This window comes from Triturus cristatus, chromosome 9 (assembly GCF_964204655.1).
Source record: "Triturus cristatus chromosome 9, aTriCri1.1, whole genome shotgun sequence".
Classification (NCBI taxonomy): Eukaryota; Metazoa; Chordata; class Amphibia; order Caudata; family Salamandridae; genus Triturus; species Triturus cristatus.
In genome coordinates, this window is record NC_140592.1 from 485,257,230 (window position 1) to 485,280,801 (window position 23,572).

The window sequence follows — 23,572 nt, forward strand, 5'->3', positions numbered from 1 at the left end:
TCTGGACACACCATGGACAGACCATCACTTTGCCCACCTTCTTCCCGCCCCGAATCCTTCTAAAGAGGATGAGAGGCTCCACCGTCTGGATCCAAGACATACGCTTTCATTCTATCTGGATCGCACAACGCAATTCCTGGTGGATCACCAGCTCTTTGTTGACTATGTGGGTGCCAAGAAAGGTCGGGCTGTGCAAAAGCCGACCATCTCTCGATGGGTCGTTCTTTGCATGAAAATTGTTATTCCTTAGCAAAAAAGGAGCGTCCAGTTGGGTAGCACGCCCATTCCACCAGGGCGACGGCAGCCACTACTGCTTTGAGATGTGGAGTCCCCCTTCATGACATCTGCCAGGCAGCCACTTGGGCTTCCTTGCACACGTTTAGCAAGCATTACTTCCTTGACAGCCAAGTCCAGAGAGACGGCTTCTTTGGCCGTTCAGTTCTCCAGGACTTTCTGTTGTGAACCTAGTTCGCAGACCCACCTCTGGGGTTGGTATTGCTAGGGTATCTATTCTAAGGTGAGGAATCCATAACTAAATGTCTCTTTCAGATGAACAAGTTACTTACCTTCGGTAACAATATATCTGTAAGAGATATATATTAGTTATGGATTCCTCACCGCCCCTCTCATCCTCCCCGTTTTGCGAACTGACTTCTAAGGTAAGGGACTTCCTTTCAGGGCCCTAGTGTTTCTGCACCAGTGGTCAGTGGCTTGCATGGCTCTGCGCTTCTGGCGTTGTATGTCGTGTAAAGAAGTGACGTCCACACGCAGGGGCGGTGTCGATACCGCAAAGTCAGTCTGGCGACCACGACGCCAACAACGAACGCGGAGTCGACCGACGCCACCTACTGACGTGCAGGGGTACTTATAAAGAAAAATTCACCGGATCCAGTCTGACGCCTGGGGGTAATTCTAAGGTCAGGAATCCATAACTAATATGTGTCTCTTACAGATATATCGTTACCAAAGGTAAGTAACTTGTTCTACAGGTATAAAGGGAGTCTTTTGAGCATGGAATTTTATTCCCTACCATAAGTGAGGGAGAGATATGCATGGTCTTAAAACCGGGAGGGAATGGGCTGGACCAGGCCGCATACCACCCGCTTACTATGATAAACTCGGAAATTATAATACTGTATAAACTGTTGGCGAAAGCAAAAAACAATGGTTCTGTCGGGAAACATACAGACTTGTTTGGGTATGTACTTAATACAATGGAGAACAACGAAGGACACACACAAAGCCAGAATAACAGAAATGAATTTGTTTTATTGGATGGAATTATATCAAATATCATATAGAAACACCGAAGTGTTTACAGGATGAACCAACCAGGAAGCACGTACAAAATTAAACAATTAGTGATACAATGTGTACTTTAACAAACCAAAACATCACATGTCACAAATATGTACAATGGACAATACATAGAAATAAACAGACAGATCCAGCTTAGAGTACATAAACCACAACAGGCTATAATTTCCTAATTCTGTATGTGGATTTGCATGGAAGCATTGGACAAGTAACGTCGGCGTTTCGACCCTATATGGTGGTGCCAATTAGTGTGCATCAAAGGTGGGTCTTCATCAGGACAGAAGATTGGTTGGGGACCTGTAAGCGCAAAGAATTTGGTGTCGAGGCAATGTGTGTGTCACATGTCAGGGAAATAATTTAAATTCCCTTGTGCGGCAAAGTAGCTCACCTGGGAAAACCGATTTAGTCTATTGGAAATAGATTCCTCCTGTCGCGTTAGTGGTCAGCCGGCATCTAATTTGGTAATGAATTCTGCAACAATTAGAGAATTGGGGCTGTAGGAATATTATCACAGACTCCGTGTCAAAGTAATTAGGATATAACTAATTTTAAAAGGAAGGCACGTACCTGAACGACGGTAATTTCATTTAGAATAGATGAGTGGTGCTGTCATAACAATCGCCACATACTGCGAACAGAAAGGCACCATGATTTGTTTTTTGAAAAATGGCTTGGCCATAATTGCCTAACCGCCTTGTGGTGCTTTATCACCCGTCTTGTTGTAAATAGCTTTAATATTGGTTCCTTTCCAGTTACCTATGTGTACTAGGAACAAACCAATTATGAAATTTTACAAGAAAAACAACAAAACACGCCAAAAGTGCGTTGTTCCTAGTACACATAGGTAACTGGAAAGGAACCAATATTAAAGCTATTTACAACAAGACGGGTGATAAAGCACCACAAGGCGGTTAGGCAATTATGGCCAAGCCATTTTTCAAAAAACAAATCATGGTGCCTTTCTGTTCGCAGTATGTGGCGATTGTTATGACAGCACCACTCATCTATTCTAAATGAAATTACCGTCGTTCAGGTACGTGCCTTCCTTTTAAAATTAGTTATATCCTAATTACTTTGACACGGAGTCTGTGATAATATTCCTACAGCCCCTATTCTCTAATTGTTGCAGAATTCATTACCAAATTAGATGCCGGCTGACCACTAACGCGACAGGAGGAATCTATTTCCAATAGACTAAATCGGTTTTCCCAGGTGAGCTACTTTGCCGCACAAGGGAATTTAAATTATTTCCCTGACATGTGACACACACATTGCCTCGACACCAAATTCTTTGCGCTTACAGGTCCCCAACCAATCTTCTGTCCTGATGAAGACCCACCTTTGATGCACACTAATTGGCACCACCATATAGGGTCGAAACGCCGACGTTACTTGTCCAATGCTTCCATGCAAATCCACATACAGAATTAGGAAATTATAGCCTGTTGTGGTTTATGTACTCTAAGCTGGATCTGTCTGTTTATTTCTATGTATTGTCCATTGTACATATTTGTGACATGTGATGTTTTGGTTTGTTAAAGTACACATTGTATCACTAATTGTTTAATTTTGTACGTGCTTCCTGGTTGGTTCATCCTGTAAACACTTCGGTGTTTCTATATGATATTTGATATAATTCCATCCAGTAAAACGAATTCATTTCTGTTATTCTGGCTTTGTGTGTGTCCTTCGTTGTTCTCCATTGTATTAAGTACATACCCAAACAAGTCTGTATGTTTCCCGACAGAACCATTGTTTTTTGCTTTCACTATAGTGCCCAGGTTCTGAGGGCTACTGGGTTACCCCATTATCTTTAATGTGTATAAACTGTTGGCGACACAAATAGCCCCCCATATGCCCCAATTAATTCACGAGGACCAATGCGGTTGTATACCAGGTTGTAATACTGGCATGAATTTACGACCATAACACACAAAATGCACAAGATAGAGATGAGGAACTGGCTGTGGTGGAGATACACCTTGAAAAAGCCTTTGACATTGTAGATTGGGGGTATCTGCTGTAGGTGCTGAGGGGATTGGGATTTGGGCCACAGTTTTGCCTTTGGTTTAAAATACTGTATGCCAAGCCACGTGCACGGGTCCACGTGGGCCTGAATCGATCGTATGTATCAAAGAACAACAATGTCTCAACCCTTAATCATTTTAAGAAAGACTGTTACATAAAGTGCATAAATCACTGGGGGGGAGGAATAGGGAGACCAAGGGTTTGAGGATAAGGGTTGTTATTTGCAGTTTGTTATAACAGCACTACATTACAATTAGATTGAGGTAACCATAACAACCAAATGTGCATTGAACGTGCTTGTGTGAGTGACCAGTGCAGTGACTCAAGTGATAAAAGCAGCGTGATACAGCGAAAAAACAGTAAAAACAAACAATAAATTGGGAATCAAAAGTATAACTTGGAAAAATGCAGAAATAGTTCATTTTAGTTTATTTGGATTGACTCCGTGGAGGCCGTGGATGATGCTACAAAGTCGACGGCTTTTCGACCTATTCAAATTAAGGTCATCAGGACGATGGTTACAAATTCCTAGGTAGTGCTGGTATCACAAGGAGTATCAATCATGGACTGCTTTGCAGCATCATCCACGGCCTCCACGGGGTCAATCATAAAAAACTAAAACAAACTATTTCTGCATTTATCGAAGTTATACTTTTGATTCCCAATTTATTGTTTATTTTTATTGTTTTTTCGCCGTATCACGCTGCTTATATCACTTGTGTCACTGCACTGGTCACTCACACAAGCATGTTCAGTGCACATTTGGTTGTTATGGTTACCTCAATCTAATTGTAACATAGTGCTGTTATAACTACCTGCAAATAAACCTTATCCTCAAACCCTTGGTCTCCCTATTTCCTCCCCCATCCCCCCCCCCCCCCCCCCCCCTAGTGATTTCTGCACTTTATGTAACAGTCTTTCTGATTACCGGTTGAGACATTGTTGTTCTTTGATACATACCTTACCCGGTCTCAGCTGGGTCAACGGGTTTACTCCTGTCTTACGTTCCTTGAATCGATCGTAAGCATCGTCACTAGAGCAGGGAACATGACTGGGGTGCCCACACTCGCGGCTGCTCTTTGCTCTTGCTATTGAGTCGCTGGCAGTGTGGGTGCGGTGATACCTTGAGCAATGGGACATCCGGCTAGGCAAAACAATGCACATAATATCTCTGTATGCAGATGATGCCCTTTTTTATTTAGCCTCACCTCGCGTTGCATTGCCAAGGCTGCTGCAGCACCTGGAGGTTTTTGGGAAATACTATGGACTCCATCTCAATCTGCACAAATCCCTGCTCTTCTCTCTGGCTCACATGGCCACCCTGCCCTTGGAGAGTCTCCCCAATCTCGGGTTACGCTGGGAATGGGCACATTTTCGATATCTGGGTGTGCATGTGGCGCTTGAGTATGCCCAGTTGATGCACCTCAGTGTGGACAGGGTTGTGGCAGTGCTGTGGCGTTCAGTGATCTTTTGGAATTTGTTGCCACTTTCACTGATGGGCAGACTGGCGTTGACCAAAATGGTGGTGCTGCTGCGTTGCCTGTACATACCAAAAAACTCACTATGCCCAGTTCCCAAAAGGATCTTCAAGCACCAGAACCCTGCTTGTGGCATTGCAGTGGGCGGGACGTCGCAGCAGGGTGGCCTTGGGTACCCTGACCCATCGGTAGGAGGAGGAGGGCCTGAAGGCACCTAGACTGGATTTATATTATTATGCTGCACACTTACAGTACACCACCTGTTGGCTAGATACCTGGCACAACTGGGAGAAAAGACTACTGGTGGGATAAGTTCAACCATTGACTGGCGGGTAAGGGGGTCTTGGATGACATGCCCTACATAGTTACTCACACTGCGAGTATTTGGCAGCAGTATGTGAAGACGGTCCTGCGACACGCCCCGTTTCATCTGGAGCTTCCCATATGGATACTCGCACCAGTGCAGAAATTGATGGCACATGTGTCATTTCAGATGTGGAGGGAAGGGGGCTGTGAAGTGTTAGCTGATCTCTACCCGAGTGAAACATTCATTATATATGAGCAGGCTTGTGGGGAATTAGCGCTGGGTCAGGGTCACTACTTGCATTACGCTGGTCTGATGAAAATTGCCAAAGTGACCTGGCCCACATACTCCATTATCCCGCAGACAACCCACACCCTAGATATGTTGCTCACCTGTGGCTCTGTTGCCAGGCTGATTTCAGTCGTATACAATGAGGATGGATTCAACTGGCCCTCCTCCTAGGGCAAGGGCAGCATGGGACGCTGTCTTAGCTGAGCCCCTGGGTCACAAGACATGGTCAGCCATAAGTGTGCTTACCTATATAGTATCCTGTAATGCACAATTTAAATTGGTACATTACAACTTCTAACACCGCACCTACCAGATGCTTGTCCACGGTGTGGTGAGGCAGGGGCTGATTTTCTACACTTATCATGGAGATGTCCCGAGGTGAGCCAGTTCTGGTCCCATGTAGTGGGGACTGTGCGAAGGAGCACATGCTTTCACATTGAGGAAATGCCACTACAATGCTTATTGGGACACATCAAGAAACCCAAGAAGCGCAAAATAGCTGACAAGCTGTTGCAATTACTGTTGGTACTGGTGAGGCATAAGGTGGCCATAAGATGGATGGGACTGCGTGCTCCTGATCTAGATGCATGGAATAGGAATGTACGGGAATGAACTCTGGCGGAAAAAGTCCACATGAAGCTAAGCCGTAAAGATGACAAACTGAAGGAGGATTTTGGTGAATGGCGTGAGTTGTGTAATGCCGTCTTGAACTCAGAACTGAATGTGAGGGACCTGCATGAGTCAAATACTAGGGGGGTACAGCCAAAGGGGGGAGGGGAGTGAAAGGTGAGAGACATGTAATTACCCTTGCAATCAAATGTACTGTCATTTACTGCTCCGTTGCAATGGTAAAAGTACTATCTGGCGCGGACGATCACTTGCCTTTGATCTCTGTAAACGTATACTTGCTGTGAGTTTTTGTTCAATATAAAAAATAAAGGTAATAAAAAGAAAAGAAAATTACTTTATTAAATGCACTTAAAATGGAACAACACACAGGAAATATTAGCAAGCATAGCTAAAGGAACTGGTGTTGCACAACTGCACCATTGGATATTCCCTGCTGCGTCCCTGTGCCCAGATCTCCCTCCTCTGGTTTGGATAGGCATGTTCGCCTTAGGATTAGAGTGTCTAAGCAGCACAAATCAAGGCTCTGGTCAGATTACCGCTGTTCAGCATAAGCAGCGTTCAGTTGAATTTTATTGAAAATTTGCCCTTTCACCCAGAATATTTTTGCCTTTTTGCAGAACCCTATTTTTGCTGGCTATAGAACTCTGTGAGCGTTACTCAAGCTCCTCCTTTCAACTTGGTAATATTGGTATATTCCTGATAGGCATATTTAACTTATGCATGTGTTTCTAGTCTATGGTACCAACCTGTAACCTGGGCCTATAAGCTAAATGTCGCCAGTGAACTGCAGCACTCATTGATCCATCCAGTACGGTGACAATGTAAACCTCACTGCAGGTCTGCCACCAGTGGCCTGGCTGTGCAGGTTTTAACTGAACATTAGACCTGTCAAAACAACCCCTTCTGACAGGCCTAAACCTTCTTTTCATATATTTATAACTCAGCACAAAGTAGGCTTTATTGCCCATTAAGGTGGGGTGCATGATATTTAAAAGTAGGATAAATAAAGGTTAATGTTGAACATACCCTTACAGTAACTAGCACATTAAAACAATTTTCACTGAAGCAGGCTTAGCTTTTCCATAGAAAAATACTAGCATGTAATAATGAATACTAATTTCATTACTCGGGAATGGGACTAGCTAGAAAAATAATTAACTCTTTTTTAATAGTTGTTGAAATTCAGTTTAGTGGTGAAGTCCGATTTGTTCTAAATATTACGGAAAAGTAACTTTTAAAAAGTTTTTTTGCCTTACCCAAAGACCCTGAAAATCTGCATTTTGTTCTCCCACTGCTCCAGCCAGTAAATAGCATTCAAATAGGTGTGAATTTGGTGTTAGCTAACTCCTAGAGGTAAAACAGTAGTCTAACCTGAATACGCAGAGATGACCCTTGTAGTCCAATTCTTGTTGCCTCTGAACTTCATAGAATATGCAAAGAGGGCTGGTAGGATCCTTTTTTTTTAACAACAGATTTTATTTGTCATTTGCACATTAGAAGCAGGGCTCTGTAACCCAGAGACTACTGCCGCATAGAAATATACAGTACCACATCGCAAAGAACATTTTACATTGTAATGGAACATAACTCCCAGAAAGAAAAAAAAAACCATGCCAACATAGTTTTTAAGCTAAAGTGTAATTTCGGATCCCCACCCCCCCACCCACTCCACCCCCACGAGTTGCGCTCGATTCCCTAGCAAACCACCGACCAACCAACACCCAGTTACCACAGAAAGAGAACAAAGATGACAAACTATCTGCCCCAGCAGGGGCCAACCGCACCCGAAACCACCTAGCCCACCCGTGGCTGCCGTCCCCAGACGGTAAACACTCCAGCATAGTATGGCTACCCCAAACCCACAGGGAGATCATCTACTGCCACAGGGGGCTCCAACCACAGGCCCCGGTAGTCCGCCCACCTCTTCCAGATCTTATAATGCTTTCGCAGACAGCCCCGGGCCACAAAAATGGGAAGTTCCAGCCCCATACAAAAGTCAAGGCCATTCTTCCAGGCGGCCACCGAGGGGGCCCGCTCAGCTTTCCACATCCTGGCGATGTCCCGTTTCGCCAACGTAAAACCCAGTAGCATGAGGTGCCGCTTATAGATATTACCCCCGATGCCATCCATAACATGCAACAACGCAAGCTGTGGCGTGCGCTGGAGCAGCCACCCCAGAACCTCGGACAAACAAGAAAAAAACCCCCTCCAGAAGCGATCCAGCGACGAGCAGTGCCAAACCGTATGAAGGAATGTACCCTCTGGTAGGATCCTTTTTGACATCAAAGTGCCATGCCCTGCTTGAATGTCACATCCTGATTGACCGGTTTCCTGGGGATTTTCGTATTATACTTTGGGCCCACTTGAAAGACATGAAAGGCCTCTTTGAAGTAGACCTAAAGTGTAATATGAAAAGCCCCAGAAGACCTGTCAGTTGCTCTCCAAGGTTCACAGGATGGCTGGCGGTGGTACTGTCCAGATATTGCTGGAAAAGGTCTCTTGTAGATGATTGTGTCCCTGTAGCTTAACAGGTCGGCCTTCTTACCCTTGAAGTTCACTTCTTTCTCATGTGTACAAGATGGAGATCAGATCCAGTGTTATAGGCTCTTCACAGATCACATACAGCAGGTTCAGTGTTCTTGTGGTCTACCATAGGTACAGAACTGTTCTGATGTGGGAGCTTGGAGATGCCACATTTATTACTGGCACAAGCTTGTTAGTATGAATTACCCCAGAGGCTCCCCTAACTTTTGGGGTATGGTTCCTGGGGTTATTCCTACCCACTTTGGGCATTTTCAAGATGGGCAAAATCTTCAGGCACGTTATAATCCGACTTTATGGGCTGGGAATGTGTGTGGCGAGTGTACCATAGCAATCTCAGTGTCCTCCCACTTCTGACACTAAAATATAATTTGTTGCAGTCCCTGTACCCACAACAACATCAGAGACAGAAGTCTGGTAGAACAAAGCTAAGCAGTGAATACACATACATTGTTTGCAGTGAATAAACATACATTGTTTCGCCATTCTGTTTCCCTATTTTCAAGTGCACCCCAAATGTTATACGTAAATCCAACATATCTGTCAAACAGGCTGTGACCCTATAATTTCAAGAGAGTCCCACTGTGATTGGGCTTCTTCCAACAAGGCAAGACTTTGTGATTTCCCCTCACCTCTAGAAAGCTGACTGTCAGGCAGACACCAGGTCTAAGTACTTTGTGGACCATTCCCTTCCTAGTTTAAAGGGAACTGAAACAACTAGTGAGGCAGTGGCTCGTACTTTTATATAGTAAAAGCAAACAACATATGTGGATCACATGTCTCTGCTTTCAATACTAGTTTATGGTATAGTTCTACTCTCCAGTGTTTTCCAATATGCTCTGCAGAAACATCCTTTGTGTAGAGTGATGCACCTCACAGTAGGGTGCACCTCACAGTAGGGTTGTCTCCAGCTTGGAGTACCCTCGACACAAAGAGATGGGTTGTCTCCAGCTTGGAGTACCCTCAACAGAGACACAAAGAGATGTGAGCTATCTGGTGTGGCTATGATCAGCTACATTGAATAATGATCAGTGGAAAGACAAAAAGCAGGCCTCACCTAAAATATCCCTTTCACTTTCAGCAACAAAGACTGCAGTATCAAACTTCACCCCACCACCTACAAAATAGTAGCAGGAAGACTAATCGGCAGCATCTCTGAGCAAAGTTTCTAAAGGAGCCTTGTCTCCATTCTCACCACTTCAGTGTTTAGGACTCCTCCCTCCAGCTTGAATAACACCAGCAGCACACTTCTATGAAAACAGCCTCATCGCCATCTTGTTCAAGAGGCCAAGCCAGGAGCATATAAAATGTATGGCACAGGCCTTCATTACTTTGGCTCACTCATGCACACAATGCATGTACCATTAAGGCCACAAACACACACAACTTACACTTGAAACGGTAATGCTAGGGTATTGGTTAGCCTATAGCTTGGAAGTGTTCCATAAGTAGCCGAGTAACCTGCTGTCCAGTGACAGAGATAAAAAAAAATCTGGTCACAGCTGTTGATTCAAAAAACGTATTACTCTTCCACTTCCCTCCATGAAAATTCATGCCAGTGACAGTTGTCCACTGTCACTGAAATGAGGACATGCTTGGTATGCCTCACCGGGGTCACAAAACAGGCCCAGAATCTTTCACATGTCAAAGGACTGTCCTAGACCTCTGTGCACACACTAGAGTAATGTGAGGCTAGAGCCAAAATAAAAATAGGGTACTGGATAATCACAACTGGGTACTCAGGGCAGGGGAACACAACTGTAACCCATGCAGGAGACATTCCTTTCCCAACACCATATCTTTTTATTTTCTCCTCTTTTTGTTGCTCTTCATGACCATGTTCTTTATTATTTGTATTCTCAATTTCAGGGCATTATGTAACACCTTAATTTTGCTTTCTATGTCAGGGCAAGAAGCTCTGGACTGTGCCTCTCCCTGCACCAATTATGACTATGAGCCTGATGGACCAGAAGGCACGGGGATTTCAGGCAGTGTTGGTTGGCCTGGCCAACATGGAAGTGCACATGTTCCGTGACAAAAGTCTACTGCACATCATCAAGACTCAGGTCTGTTTCCTTCCTTTTCTGGCCCATCTTTGCCCTATTGTATGTTCCACCATGGTGGGGTTTTATCATCATCTATGAAGTATTTTGTGACATTTTCAGGATTCTTTTAATGTATCCAGTCACTGAGCTCCTTTGTAACCCAAAACTTGGTGTGGATGAAGAGCTTACTACATTCATTAGTAGTATACTGCCTTTGAGGTTTGAGTATGTCATGTGGCTGATCTACCAAAAGACACCTCGTATTGTTCTATGTCCAGTGTCTTTTATAAAGCGCTCAAACACACAAAGGTTTTTAGATCAGGGGCCAAAAACATAATTGTTTGTAAGCTGAGTGCTTATTTATAAATCCATTCATTCATTAGTAGCATACATTCATTAATTAGTAGCAAATTGCCTTTGAGGTTTGAGTATGTCATGTGGCTAATCTACCAAAAGACACCTTGTTATGTTACAATATGTCTTGTCTCTTCTTTAAAGCACCCAAACTCCAGCAAGTTTCTTGTTCAAGGGCCAAAAACATAACTGTCTGTGGGCTGAGCTAGAGCTGTCAAAGAGTTGTAGCTTGTCTGAAAAAGGAAGTGGGAGAGAATTCCATATAGTAAGAGCCAGTAAAGAAAAGTGGCATAGTTGAGTGCATGCAAGACTTTTAAAATCACAGAATATAAAACTACAGAGGCTGATCTGAGGGTTCTGGTGATGAAGTCAAATTGGTGCTATTTCCCAATAAACAAAGAGCCACTAACATTGAGCTGTTAATGGACTCTAAACATAGATTTTGAGATCATGGGAGGCCAGCCTAGAGCTGCTAACAGTTGCTTAGTTTGACTAAGCCTTGAGGAATTGGCAATCATGCGGGTCATTTGATTTAGTAAATCTTGGAGCATACACAGGATCCTACGGTTGGCAAAGAGACAATTGTTGCTCTAAATGGAAGGTGCACCAGATAACTGATCGCTGGCTACCGTGCCTATGCTGGGAACCCTTTGGACTTAGATCACAAATTGGGAATTGACTTGACCTGAAACCCTGGCGTTTGGGTGAATTTCCTGGCAACACTACACCTACTATCTATAACTTTGTGAATACACTACTTGTTGGACAAAGCCCTGATGAAGTTCCTAATGTGATAGGTACGAAACGCGTTGGCTGATTTTAATCTACTTATAAATGCAGAATGATAATGGACTTAATTTGTGATTTCTACTTCATTTCTGGTGCACCTTCCATTTAAAGTACTTCATCTTCTTTGGATTCCAGTGGCACTAAACAACGGCAAGGGCCGGAAGTAGAAGCATAGGACTATACAACTGATTGCGACAGGGATTGAGGTGCTGAACCTGTGGTCAGCTGTTGGAAACTTTGTGTTTACAAGAGCCAATTGTTGTCCATCATGGTTCAGAAAATTTAAAATTCTTCTAACGTAGTGAATATTGTGGACTCAACCAAGTGACAGAAAAGCAATCTGAGTGGTCAGACTGAGACCCCTTTCGAATTTTACACCTAGATTGTGTGCAGTGGTTTCTGGAGTATAACAAGTGTCCATTTAGCAAGACCAAAACTTGTCTATAAAAAGAAGGTGCAGGGTTGCTTACAGCACCATTTTGGTTTTAGTTTTTCCCTTATTTAGTTTAAGCCTGTGGTTGGTCATCAACTTTCTGACCTGAAATAAATATGTCCGAAAAGAAGCAGCTGATGACCTCGAACAATCAAGGCGGATGGCAAACTAGGTGCCATCAGCATACATGTAAAAGCAGAACGCCGGCAGAGCGGATGAGTTCACCCACAGGCTGAAAGTAAATATTGAACAGATAAAGAGACAGTGCATACCTCCTAAAGGACTCCACAGGGGAGGGGCTTGACTCAGAAGAGAAAGAGAAGAGGATAATAGTTTGTGAGCCCTTTAAAGATAATGGAACATAGCCAAGCCCATTCGGAGTCAGCAACTCTGGCCACCATAGTGGTCCAAGAGGAGTAAGTAGTCAGCAATGCTAAATGATGGCTGACGTAACTAAAATAATCAGAGGTCTGATCTCGTCTGAAAACCACCTCTACCCTGAGATCATTTGTGGTTTGGAGGAAATCCACTTTACTGGATTTGTGGAAATCAGCTGCCTCCAAAATAGTTTTGAATTGTTAGGCCATCTGATCCTCTATTAGTTTCTTATTAAATAACAAAAACCCCACCCTGTATAGTTATTCTAGAAGCTGAGTAATCAGTATATAACCATAACAGTAGTTCCCTAATATTTAGATTGTAAATTACATTTTTTGTCTTGGTCTCAATGTATATACTGCAGTTTTGTGAGAGTATTCATGTTGAGCCACTATTAGTTACTTTTGTCGACATTTCATCACTTAAGCAAACATCAACAGGTCTTATCAAGTAAGTAAGGGAGTATTGTCAGTTCATTATTCTCCTAATTGTTATGGTAATAAATCTGTGAACTGAAATCATGTCTGTAAAGGTAATAAAACATTGCATTGAACACGTGTGGGACTGTTTATGTCAGGAATATATTTGGATTCTTGGTGGAGGTAGGAACTGTTTTCCTTTAAGATAATAAGTTTAGTGATTCAGGTGTTGCTATGAAGGGTATTCCAAAGTAAAGGTATCTTGTGCAGGAAGCGAGTCTTGATAGGCAAAGCCGTGGTCCTACAAGAAGAGCAGTCAACAATCGCTACTCTGTTGCCACTTGGAAGAAGCAGTGATTGGAAACTAAGGCAGTAGATATGTTAGTGCCAGTGGTAGGAGACAACCATGTTCCTGAACTTAGGGCAGTATCAAACTTCTAATCATTAGGAGGTTGTGCGTTTCTACCACATGCTTAATGAGTGAGTGGCCATTGAGGCTGCCTGTTTGTACATGCAGAGTCTCTGATAGAGACATCTAGTCACAGATTCTTTACCTTTGAATTCCCCATAATCCTTGAAAGGAGCTACCCTCCGTCACCTTTTGACAGACTTTCTTTTGACATTTTGTTGACCCCCTTTTTGGTGTGTTGGTTTACCTATTATCTCGACAGCACAGGGGCTCCTGTGAATAGGACAATCGCCTGCCGCCATCCCCCTGCACTGGGCAACCCAGAATTCCTCACCAGCCATCCTACTCCTGAGAGCTTCGTGGTCCAAGCCTCTACCTTCCACGGCGCTTTCCCTTCCACACCCCCGGACAGAGAATCCAAGAGGCTGGACAGTTGGGGCAAGAAAATGTTTTCTTCCACCAGTCTGCATTGCGGTCGGTGAACACCGCATGCCTTTTAGGTCGTTACTCCCGCTCCCTGTTGGAAACGGTTGCGTAAGTGCTGCTTCAGGTCCCGGAGGAGTACCGGGCCATCCTTTCCCAAGTGGTATTAGATGGTAGAGATGCAGCAAAGTTCGCCATCCATTGTGGTCTTGACACGACTGACTTGCTGGGCTGATTGATTTAATTGACGGTGGCTGTTCGATGCCATGCCTGGTTGAGGACTGCTGGCTTTTCGCGGGATGTCGAGGCCTCTCTCATGGACATGCCCTTTGATGGCGCCCGTCTCTTTGAAGACAAGGCGCTGGAGCGTTTTAAGGACTCTCGGGCTCCAGCTAAGTCCTTGAGCCTCTCAGTGGCCACCATTCCCTGGTCTGCCTTTTGCCCCATTCATGGCTACGGAATGGGTTTTTAGCTATGCCAACCCTATCAAAGCCACAGGGCCACACAGGTTCAACAACCTCAGCACTGCCAGAGGTCGGGTCAGTACCAACCACCCGCCTCAGCCCCCAAACCCTACTAGCCCTGCCCTTCAAGCTCATAGGCGGCAGGTTTGTGGCAGGATCAACCTTCACTTCCACTACTGGCAGAACATCACTTCAGACAGGTGGGTTCTCCAAATAGTCCAAAGGGGCCACCCCCTCCGCTTTGAGACTACCCCTCCCTCCATGTCTCCAACTTATGACCCGCTGACGGAGGATCACCTGACTTTGCTTCAGGAGGAAGTCTTGACTCTCTTGGTCAAGGGAACCATAGAAAGGGTTCCGGTGCCAGAAGTAGGCTGTGGTTGCTATTCCCGCTACTTTCTGATCCCGAAAAAGGACCTGGGTTTTCGCCCTACCCTAGACCTGCGAGCCCTCAACTAATTCCTCAAAAAGGAAAAGTTCAAGATGCTCACATTGGCTTAGGTCCTGTATGCTCTGGACCCAGAAGACTGGATGGAAGCGTTGGACTTGCAGGACACCTACTGTCTTATTCCTATCCTGCCTGCTCATTGTCGTTACCTGCCATTTACGGTCGGCCACACACATTTTCAGTTCACTGTGCACCGCTAAGGCCCTACCAGCACCCTTCTGGTGTTCATCAAGGTGATGGTGGCGGTCGCGGCTCATCTGTGCAGATCAGGGGTGCCAGTGTTCCCGAATCTTGACGACTGGCTCTTGAAGGCCGGCTCGCCCCAGGCTGTGGTCTCCCACCTGCAAACTACAGCAAACTTCCTGCACTTGCTGGGGTTCACTATCAATGTGCCGAACTCAACCCTGACTCCCTCTCAGAAACTCCATTTCATTTAAGCTGTTCTGGACAGTTTCGGGCCTATTTTCCTGAGTGGCAAATCCAGGATATTTATGCTATGGATACCAATGTTTTCAGCCTCTATTCTGGATTTCAGTGAGAATGACTCTGAGGCTGCTGGGCCTCATGGCCTCCTGCATCCTGCTAGTGACAAATGGCATATGCGGGCTCCGCAGTGGGACCTGAAGTTCTAGTGGGTGCAGCATCAAGGGAATCTCTCCGACATGTCTGGGTCTTGAAGGGAACTGCACAAGACTTGCTGTGGCGGCTGACCAACCCCGATTGGGTCAGAGGCAGACCCCTCTTCTTTTTCCAACCAGAACACACAATAGTGATAGATGCTCTTTAATTTGACCCTTGCCCAGCAGAGATCTGCACTGGGCACTCTCAAGGGGTACCTTTCGGCCCTGTCTTCCTAAGGTTCCCAGACCAATCCTCCTTATTTAAATGTCACTTCCAGTCCCAGACTCTGCGACCGTTCTCAACAGATCAGCGCACTCACTGCAGAAGTGCTCCATATTGGCCGGATTTCCTCCTTAAATGCGGACCCGACATTGACGTTCTGCCTTATTTTGGCTCCTTCACTCCGCGCTATTTCGAGCCACACACTTGCCAGTGAAGCCCCTACTCCGTGCTCCTCTCCTCGATAGACCTGCTGGACCGTACCTGGTCTATATACTTACCTCTTTACTGGAACCGGGACGGAAGTATAACCGGTTAAGAGTGAAGCTCCTATATCCACTGTGGTCCCTATTTCGGACCCCTCCAATCCGCTAAGAAATACTTACTGTTAATAGCCAGCCAGGACGGAAGTACAACCGGCAGAGAGATTTTTGATCTCCTTCTCATTGCCATAAGCCCTGAAGTAGTCTCGGGGTACTTCCCAAGACGCAACACATGTTGAGTGGGCCATCGTTCAGGATTAAAGAAGAACACAAAAACTCCTGATTGTTCATTGTGATTTCTAATACTTGTTTGTACATTGAATGTCCGTTTGTGTTAACATACGACACAGAGTAAATACTCAACAACTATATGTAGACGTGTTCACAGGCCTTTCGAAACTTATTCCAATGTCCATTGTAAATAGATTCCTCAAAGGCCTTGTACATATGTTCCATCCTTACCCTTTCATTGTGACTCAGTGGGACCTCAATTTGGTTCTCACCCTTCTAATGAGTGCTCTCTTTGAACCGCTGCACAATTGCCCCGTCTGGCTGCTTACTATCCGAACAGCCTTTTTAGTGGCAATCACTTCTCCCAGGAGGGTGAGCGAATTGCAGGCTCTTTCATCCAAGCCTCCTTACCTGACCATTTTCCCTGTTAAGTTGGTGCTTCGCACTAGGGTCTCTTTCTTACCGAAAATGGTAACCCCATTCCACGTGGGGCAATCTGTCACCTTGCTCACTTTTTACGCTCCTTCGCACCCCTCTAAAAATGAGGACCGACTTCACCATCTGGACCCAAAAAGAGTGTTGCCGTTCTACCTTGACCACACTAAAGATTTCTTGGTGGACGACCAACACTTCATGGGGTATGTTGGGTCAAAGTAAGGTTGTGTGGTGCAGAAGAGGACTATCTCACGATGGGTCATCCGCTGCATAAAAATTTGCTAGTTTCTGGTTAAAAGCAGCCTCCTGAAGGCTTGAGGGCTCATTCCACCAGAGCAAAGACTGCTACCACAGCATTGCAATGTGGAGTTCCAGTCCTTGACATTTGTCAGGCAGCAACGTGGGCATCCCTGCTCACATTCACCAAGCACTACTGCCTAGACAATCTAGTCTGCTGGGATTGCCTATTTGGCTGCACTGCCCTGAAGGACTTCCTGGTCTAACATGTCCGCAGTCCCTCCTCCAGGGATGGTATTGCTTGGGTATCTATTCAGAGGTAAGATATCTGCGGCTAGCTGTCTCTATCAGATGGAAAAGTTACTTACCTTAGGTAATCCCTTATCTGGTAGAGACATGATCTAGCTGCAGATTCCTTACTGACCCACCCATCCGCCCCGCTCTTCAGTCAGGTTTTTATGGTTAAGGCTGACCCTCTTAAGGGCCCTTGTTGTCCAAAACACACCAATGTCAATGCACTTCATGGGTCCGCACTTCTAGCATGGAAAGTCATGAAAAGTAACTGACATAGCGCACCAAGGTGGTGCCTATATAGGTAATGTGGATGTCTCAACGGTGCAGACGATGCCGACAATGTCACGCGCAGCCGACTGACACCACTTACCGGCAGGCAGGGGTATTAATTGAAGAAAAATCTTCGGGATCCTGTCTGATGACTGGGGAATTCAAAAGTGAGGAATCTGCGGCTAGATCATGTCTTTACCAGATGAGGCGTTACTGAAGGTAAGTAAGTAACCTGTTCTTTAGGAAGACTGGCGTAGTGTCCCTCAAAGGACCATGATGAGAATTACAAGCAAACCAAAGAGGAGCTGAGGTTTTAATTGCCAAGGAGGTAAGGTGTTGTGGTATAATAACTACAACCCATGTGGTAAAGAGGCTAGAGTTAAGAGATCAACTTAGGAATTTGATTGGGCAGCATAACTGTCTGTCCAGTCCAAGGACTGCCTTTCTTTGCTTAAAAAGTATTCTCTCAACTAACCTGTGAATGCCTTGCAGGTGTTCATGCCTATTTGGAGGCTATAACTGAGCCAGGTAGTGGCTTTTGTTATCCGGGCAATTCAACAAAACACAAAGGGCTTCAGTGCCAAACTTTGCAGACCGGTTCTTTAATAGCAATGCTACCGGATGCAACTGACCATGTGTCGACAAGGGCATGTTGGGAATGTGGAAAGGGGTTATTTGTGCCTTTTGACAACCTGCACATGACTGACAATCAAACATAAACCTAAACGTTCCAAGATGGGCAAAATGTATTTAGCTTCCTCCCACCTTTGTGCTTTTAGTCAAGAAAAACATATAAAAAAAGAACTCCAACACAACAGACCCATCAACATGTAGACCTATTTTTTTGTCTTATGCACATGCCCACTATTTGCTCAAATGTAGGTGTTTGGATTGGTGAAGGGTGTGAGAAGTTGGCCTGGTATATGCTGCTCACTAATTCTATTGATCACCTTGTACCATGCCAAACAACCCTTATGGTGGTGGTTGAAGTCAACCTTGATAGACCAGCTATCCTAGTGGTAGGGTGGACAGTGCAGTCTGCAGGCTAAACTCTTGAGGGCATGTGAAGCCAGCTGTTTTACCATATGTAACCTCCTTGAATACCAAATGAAAGGACACCACACAGATATATATTCAAAATATATATGTATTTATTTACTTAAAAGTATCCCCTATACTCTTTATGAGCACAGAAGCACATTCGTTAAAACAAGGCAGTGTTTAAATATACAAAAGTTGCACAATTAATTTATGGATGGGCCAGGTGGCCAGCTTAACCATATACATAAAATAGTGGTATAAGAACCACGAATAGAAAGGAAGGAAGGCCTAGGGCCTTGGGAATCGCTGGGACGACAAGGAGCTAACTGTAGTTAGTGACCAGGAGGCCCACAGGATGCGTGTGCCGTGTGAAAAGTTACACGCGTGCACCTATTGATTTCAATGGGTGCGTAAAAGTCACAAAGTTAAAGGAAAAGGAGTCTTCCGGATGGACCAGAACCTAACAACTTTAAACCTAGACACTAGAGATGTTTCTCTACCCAGGAGCACCGGAGTGCCAGCGTTACCTCACCCACAGGAAGCGGGTGCATAGGGGTCAAAGTGCATCGGGTTTCGTCTTGCAGGTCTATGGAGCCTGAGGATGAAGATGCTGCAGGCGGCCAGGCAGGAAGAGTTCGGGTGGATCCAAGGGTGGATCTGAAGAGTAGACGACCTGTAAGCAGAGGGGACAGTGTTCAAAGTCACTAGCCAGTGACCGGCGTGGAACCAGGAAGGAACCAGGTGATGTCGGGTGCCAACAGGTGAAGAAGGGAAGCTTGTCTCCGCAGCCACGTGGAAGTGAAGGGATCGACGACGACCAGGAGTCACTCACGAGCTGTCCCACGAAGGCTCTAGCTGATGGCGGTGTCGGCTTCTTGATCGGAGCAAACAGGCCTTGGCTAATGCAAGCCACGCAGGAATCGATGCAAGCTTGGTGCTCTAACCAGCAAGGTCAGAGGGGCTGCTCCTTTTCACAGAAGCAAGGGCCTGTCTGGAGCAACCAGACCAGCGGTGTTGTTTGTAGATTTCGTCGCCAAGATGGCCACTAGCCAACGGGCCAGTAACCGGGATGACGCATCGAGTGGCAAAAAGCAAAAGGGCCCCACGCAGATCTTGTGGATGCTGGAGGGCTGGTCTTTGGTGCAAATGCTGCTCGGTGTTGGGGCTTCTCAGGGCCCAAAGCACAGTGTTGAGGATGCCTCAGGTGCTGCGCAGTCAGCTTCTCGTGGACGTTTCAAGATGGCCGGTCCCACGTCTCTCGGTGCCTCCACGGGTCTCTTCTTTGCAGGGACTGTGGATCTGGCTCAGAGATGTCTGGGAGTCTGGGTCTTGTCGGGCTCTGGGCTCGGTCTCCGGCGGGAGGCGGCTACAAAGCAGTCGTTGAGTTGCTGGATGGTGCCTGTATTCACAGGGTGGTCACTCCTTGGCCACAAGGGAGATTCTCTTCAGTCTTCTGTGCAGCAGAACGTCGAGGTCCAGTAGTTCTTCTTGTTTAAGTCGAGTTTCAGGATGATCTGAAGTCTTGGGACACAGCTCCTACTCTTATTCCAAATCTAGGGGCCGGATTACCTGCTAGGTCCCTCCTCTGGGTGGGACCAGGAAGGGGGGTGGTTACACCCCCTCTCCTTTGTCCAGTTTCGCGCCAGGACTTGGGCTGGAGAGCCCCAGCTCCGGTTTGAACTGGCATATGCACAGGGACACCTTGTGTGCCCCAGGCATGTCTCAATCTATTCAGCCCTCCCTAACCCACTACACAAAATCCTGTCTGGGGTGGTGCAAGCACCTCCCCTGACAGGAAACCCTTTGTCCACACCTCCCAAGCTGGAAGGACTCCCAGCAGCAGGAGGGCAGACTTGTGTCTGTGGTGGCAGCATCCATTTTGTGATGCTGAGGCTTTGTTTAACTTTACCCGGGTTTCAGGTTAGGTACATGTCGTGTTCCTCTAGAAGGGTGGAATGATACCCCCGTCGCCAGAACTGGCGAGGGGGTAGTATTCCAAATCGTATGACACCTTACTCGACATGTGTTGATAAAGCCAAACCAAAGTTAGCATTTGACCGCGAGGTACATAATGCACTTAAGAGTATATGGTATGGCAATATCATGAAACAGCTAAAGGACGTTGTTCCGAAAGCTGCAGACAGGCTCAGCTCATGCCAGAGCACCATCTCACATGAAACCAAGCACTCTGCCTCCAGGATTGTTAAGGCCTGCCATAGGAGTGGCTGATAGGTTACCATGTGTCCATATATGTTAGATATAGATATACTATATCTAAGTAAGAGGTGATTACACCAACTTACCCCAGCTGAGTGATCAGCCAGTGGTGTCAAATAGTGAGGCCAGGCCAGGGGTGGCATAATACATGCTGCAGCCCCTGGTAGGCCTGGGGTACACCTATGCCCTGGGTACCTAGGGTACACTGTACAGGGTCCAATAAGGTGATCCTTACCAATTGGGTATGTACCTAGGGTACATGGAGTCCATTTTAAAGAGAGAGCAGACAGCCTGAGACCCTGAATGGTAGGATCTCAGGCCAACTAAGTCGAAAAACCAGCTAGACACTAGGCAAAAAGTTGGGGGTAACCATAGTCAGATATCCACCTTCCTTCAAAGGGCACCAGTACCAATGGCTGAAAAGAGAGGTCCACATGTGTTTTATTGACTATTGCCACAGCACAAATTTATCATAGTGAAGAGTACCTCCAACTTTTCAGCAGCTTTTTAGAGAAGTGGAGCACCCATTTTAGTCCGCCATGCCACCTTAGTCACAACCTAAATCTCAAGAGATAGATTCTCCTTCATATTTGTTGACCCATTAGTACCTATTACTCAGCAGTATTTTTAAGCAGATCTTATGCACTAATTAAACCAGGAAATCTTCCTTAATTTTATTTTCATTCTCATATCTTCATTGCTTTATAGGAAAGAAGTCTAAAATATAGACAAATAAAAACAGTACATATACAGATAAATAGATACCCTTAATGTCTAAACGTCTGATTTTATTTATCTAGTGGTGTACATTCATTTAATGGTGTACATATGAAATTTACAAATTGTGTACGAATAGAGAACATAAAACATCAATGCAAGTAAATTTACAGACTTTTTATTAAATCTTTAAGGAATGATAATGTCAGTACAGCTTTATTGGTTTCATATTGTAGTTTGTGAAGATGTATATTACTAATGATGTTACTTTTTTTAATTAAGATTACGCATTACTTTTAGAGTATCACTCTTGGTTATAAATATGATAGTTTGTGTTCTGAATCGTATCTCTTTCTGGAGGTCTAGCTTTGAAAATGTATATAAAAAGTTAAGAAAGGACATAGTGAAAAAGTTAAACATTAGGAGACCACTTCTGGTTTCTCTGAAATGTGTATTGAATTCCAGAAGTTTTCTATGAGGGCTTTTTGGGATAACATGTACATGTGTGCTATTTCCACCAGGTTGAAATACTGCATACAGAAATTTCAGATAAACGTACATGTTTAACAGCTTTTAATTTCTCCAGGAGAGACTATTTTTTTCCTGTGGTAGAAGCCCTTCATTTACATTCACTTTCATTTTTTGTGTTGCTCCTCCCACCATGGCAATATATGTATAAGTGTATTCCAGGGAGTATGATATCTGCAGTGACCTCTCATTGTCCACAAACTTTGCAGTTTGCCTGTGTTTTGCTACTTTTGCAGGCATGTTTTCCCTATAACGCCAACAAATAGGCCTCTAACCCTAGATTTATGAATGCGGAAGTTTCATACTACTGTTGTGTGAAGAAAGAGGTAGCTGATGAGGTTTTCCATTAAAGATAGATGTTTACTTACAGGAGAATTAAAATGTTTATTAATGTAATTTTGTAAGATATGTGTAACTGTTTCATCAGTACACCATAAGATTGAAAGCCTTGCTTATATTAAATAAGTTATGCTATTTGCTTATTGACACACTGCAGTTTTTCTTTGCTGTGGTTGCCATCCAGGCATTTTACCTGTAACTTTTTTGTCCTTGCAGGATGTGGTGACCAGCATTTGCTTTGGCAGATATGGGCGAGAGGATAATACCCTGATCATGACCACTAAAGGTACAGGCTCATACAATGGTCCGTGCAACAGATATGGAAAAACATAGCCTTATGAGCAGGGAGCAGGAATGTAGACTTGGTCATAGGAGAAAGTACTATACTGTGTGGTGAGAGCTTTCTCACCGGCACACCTTTTACTGAGGCTCTGCTGGAGTTCACTTTCTGGGTCACACCAATCATTTGCTCACTTGTAGCGTTTGTTTCTGCTATGGCATGTTGAGTGGTACATTTTTGATCTCCAAAGGTAGGATTCACATAGCCACCATTTGGAATCTATCCAAGAGCAAGGCGATGAGGAGGAGCAGCAGTAGGAAATTAAACCATCCCGCAGGGGTGAAGATAATTAAGTTGTACGGAGGAAGAGGAGATTGAAGACATTGAAATGTGTAAGAACAGAGGGTGGTTGGCCATACTCAAGTAGCAAATGAAGATTTCTATATAAGGGAAAAAAGAGATGAATCAGATGTTCAGATGGTGAGGCTAACATTTGAATGTGGCAGGCAGTGAGGTGAAGGAGGAGGTGAGATATGCAAAACAGAAGATCGAATAAAGCAAACAATCAACGAATGCAAGGGCCTACAACAAGCAGAGGAGGGAGGAAACATATTCACGAGGATGGAAGGAAGAGGATCTGTGTAAGGAAACAGAGAAAGCAGGGAAATGGGAAGGTGAGCATTGCACATATGGCAAAGAGTGAGAGTCTTGATAAGAGGGAAAGACTTGATAGTTTACAAGGAGACTTAAGTCACAAAAGAAAGGGCCATGTTGCTCCAATTGCTCCAGCCATTATATATATATATATATATATATATATCTCTTCAAAAAAAGCCCCGAGCTTTAAAGATGCACTTCACAAAGGTCAGTTTTTCCAAACTATTTATTACAGGAAACAGCGTTCATGGACCCAAACGATACTTCTCCCTGACGCGTTTCGGTGCCGCTTGCACCTTAATCATAGGGCGGGCATGTTGGTAAGATGTGGAGTGGACTGCCACATCTTATACCCTTCTGGCATTCGCTTTCCAGTAAGCAGCATGCCGAGAGTGGTAGTCCCGATTCTTCCTCTTTGGTGAGGTCCTGTCTTTACCAACTTGTTTATCTGCCAAATTCATAATCCTGGATG

General features: G+C 44.9%; 1 protein-coding gene across 1 annotated transcript in view; it reads left to right on the forward strand.

Annotated features, from left to right (window-relative positions):
* BBS1 (Bardet-Biedl syndrome 1) overlaps window positions 1-23,572 on the forward strand; it is an 843,521-nt gene that overhangs the window by 168,310 nt on the left and 651,639 nt on the right. Inside the window, exons 11-12 of the mRNA XM_085625445.1 lie at window positions 10,497-10,655; window positions 22,380-22,449. Coding sequence (XP_085481571.1) covers window positions 10,497-10,655; window positions 22,380-22,449 — 229 coding nt within the window. The remainder of the gene's footprint in view (window positions 1-10,496; window positions 10,656-22,379; window positions 22,450-23,572) is intronic.